This window comes from Lucilia cuprina, chromosome 6 (assembly GCF_022045245.1).
Source record: "Lucilia cuprina isolate Lc7/37 chromosome 6, ASM2204524v1, whole genome shotgun sequence".
Taxonomy (NCBI): Eukaryota; Metazoa; Arthropoda; class Insecta; order Diptera; family Calliphoridae; genus Lucilia; species Lucilia cuprina.
In genome coordinates this window covers 42,174,310-42,177,159 of record NC_060954.1, presented here as the reverse complement: position 1 = coordinate 42,177,159, position 2,850 = coordinate 42,174,310, and the positions used below count along the sequence as shown (strand labels likewise).

At 27.5% G+C, this 2,850-nt stretch overlaps 1 protein-coding gene across 1 annotated transcript in view; it reads right to left on the bottom strand.

Moving 5' to 3' along the window:
- Positions 1 to 912: 912 nt before the first annotated feature.
- The window catches only part of LOC111684825 (probable beta-hexosaminidase fdl), a gene marked incomplete at its 5' end in the record, with an annotated part of 4,021 nt that continues 2,083 nt past the window's right edge, over positions 913 to 2,850 (bottom strand). The window contains one exon of the mRNA XM_046954104.1: positions 913 to 939. Coding sequence (XP_046810060.1) covers positions 913 to 939 — 27 coding nt within the window. The remainder of the gene's footprint in view (positions 940 to 2,850) is intronic.

Here is a 2,850-nt window from a genome sequence, read left to right as displayed (position 1 = left end):
TCTAGTTCAGTTCTAGTTCAGTTCTAGTTCAGTTCTAGTTCAGTTCTAGTTCAGTTCTAGTTCTGTTCTAGTTCAATTCTAGTTCAGTTCTGGTTCAGTTCTGGTTCAGTTCTAGTTCAGTTCTGTTCTAATTCTTGTTCTGTTCTAGTTCTGTTCTAGTTCCGTTCGAGTTCTGTTCGAGTTCTGTTCAAGTTCTAGTTCTATTCTAGTTCGGTTCTAGTTCTGTTCTAGTTCTGTTCTAGTTCTGTTCTAGTTCTGTTCTAGTTCTGTTCTAGTTCTGTTCTAGTTCTGTTCTAGTTCTGTTCTAGTTCTGTTCTAGTTCTGTTCTAGTTCTGTTCTAGTTCTGTTCTAGTTCTGTTCTAGTTCTGTTCTAGTTCTGTTCTAGTTCTGTTCTAGTTCTGTGTTAGTTCTTTTCTAGTTTTGTTCTAGTTCTGTACTATTTTTGTTCCAGTTTGATCTAGTTCAGTTCTAGTTTAGATGTAGTTCAGATATTGTTTTGTTCTATTTAAGTAATAAGTCTGACTTAAATTTGTTGGTCTTTATAAATATTTTAAAACAAAAGTACCAATTTTCGTTCCAGCTACTAAAAACGTGCATGATTATACTTGTTCAAAATTGCCCAGCTCCGGAATGATCTGATACCCAATCATCCAAAAATTATGAACTCAGATGTGTCAGATGTATCAGCTCAGTTTGTAGATGATACTATTTAAATTTGTTTAAAATTACAACTTTCGGATTCTATGGCAGGGTTATGAAGTCGATTCTTATTTTATGAATCAGTTTTTGAAAGAGTTCATCAGTCAATGATTTGATGTTTGAATTTGTCACCTTTTACACAAGTTCTCGTGAATCGTTGCATAGAACAAGTGTCGATTTCGAACAGTACACAGGCTATAGTCATGTATTTTTTCAACTAGTTGTTGCGGGTATTAATAACTTAAATTAAATTAAGAAAACAAACAATAAAAAGGAATATAGTAAATTAATTGATAGTTAAATTTTCTTTAATTTTTATTAAGTTTTACCGTTTTTTTTTATTTTTCCATGTTTAAATAAAAAAATACAAAAATATCTTGTATATATCTCTTAAACTCCCTCCCCCATAAACATAGATCCAAAACATACATAGATGCATACATAATGTAGAAATAAATATATATATATAGTTATTTTTAAAACAAAACTTCACTTCTTCACACCTATAAAATTTCTTAAATATTTGAAAGATAAAAAATCAAATATTTTATAGTAAAAAATCTCTTTGATATCATAATTATTTGAAAGCTTTTTCTCGATTTCTCATTTATTTCATTTAGAAGAAATTGTAAGAAATTTATTTATAAAACTATAAAAAAATATATATACGTAAATAAAATTTATGTTAATTTATATTCTATAAGATTTAAATGATTAAGTAAAACAATATATAGAATTATTAGTTTTATATTAATATACATATACATACAAACATATATATGTAATTGTACTTATCTAAATACAAGAAAAATCTAATAAATAAAACAGAAAATGTTAATTTATATTGATTTTTATATTTTATGATAAAAATATATTGTCCTGCTGATATTAATAATTTTTAAAAAAATATTTTGTTTAAGTTATAAATTATATAACCATATGGTTTTATATTATAAAAAAAATTATAAAAAATGAGAGATAAATTTTATATATTATACTTGGTATAATTTAGTCCTTAATATTATTACAAATAATATATAAATCAAAAATAAATGTATTTCATTTTGTGTTTCATTAGTTAAATTTCGTATTTAAATTCATAATTATTGTAAATAAAATTTCAATAACAATGTTTAAACCAAACTTTGGATATTATTTTATTGTTACAAAGGTAGAAATAATTAAATACGAGGTGACTTATATACAAATATTTTATCTATGAATCCCTACATTTTGGCTACATTACAATTAAATTTGTTTTTGGGCCGTAGCCTCTGTTTTTCTGAAAGATATAATATCTGAAATAAGATTCCGAAATATATTAGTGTAATTTAAACAAAGGCTGGTAATGAAGTGCACCAACGTTTGGACTTATTCATTATGAAAAGGTTTCACGTTCCGCCGCAGTAGGTGTCATCCCATAGAATTGCCTTCTATTATTCTGTGTAACCGTATGAGATTATTTAGTAGACATTGTTGCTGTTTTTTTATCCTCTTCACGTGGAATAGTTATGCATTCGTTAAATTAACTTTCGCAGGTATGAAAAAGTATTTTTTAATATCGATACCAGTTTATAAAGTAGTCAATGGTATAAAGTAAACTCTAGTTTATAGTTCAGTCTATAGTGTGTACTCTAGTCTATTAGACTAGCCAACTAGTCTATAGTCCAGTGTATGACCTGGTCAATAAGTTAGTTTATAGTCTAGCCTATATGATATTCTATACTCTAGTCTATAGTCTACTAAATAGGCTAGTCTATAGTCTAGTCAATAGGCTAGTCTATAGTCTAGTCAATAGGCTAGTCTATAGTCGAGCCTAAAGTCCTGTATATAGTCTAGTCTATATTGTAGTCTATAGTCTAGTCTTTAGTCTAGTCAATAGGCTAGCCTATAGTATAGTCAATATTCTAGTATATAGTCTAGTCTGTTGTCTAGTCTATAGTCTAGTCTGTAGTCAATTTTATAATCAGTCTAAAGTGTATTCTAAAATCTAGTCTATAGTCTAGTATATAATCTAGTCGCTAGTCAAGTCTATAGTCTAACCTACAGTCTAGTCTATAGTCTAGTCTATAGTCTAGTCTATAGTCTAGTCTATAGTCTAGTCTATAGTCTAGTCTATAGTCTAGTCTATAGTCTAGTCTATAGTCTAGT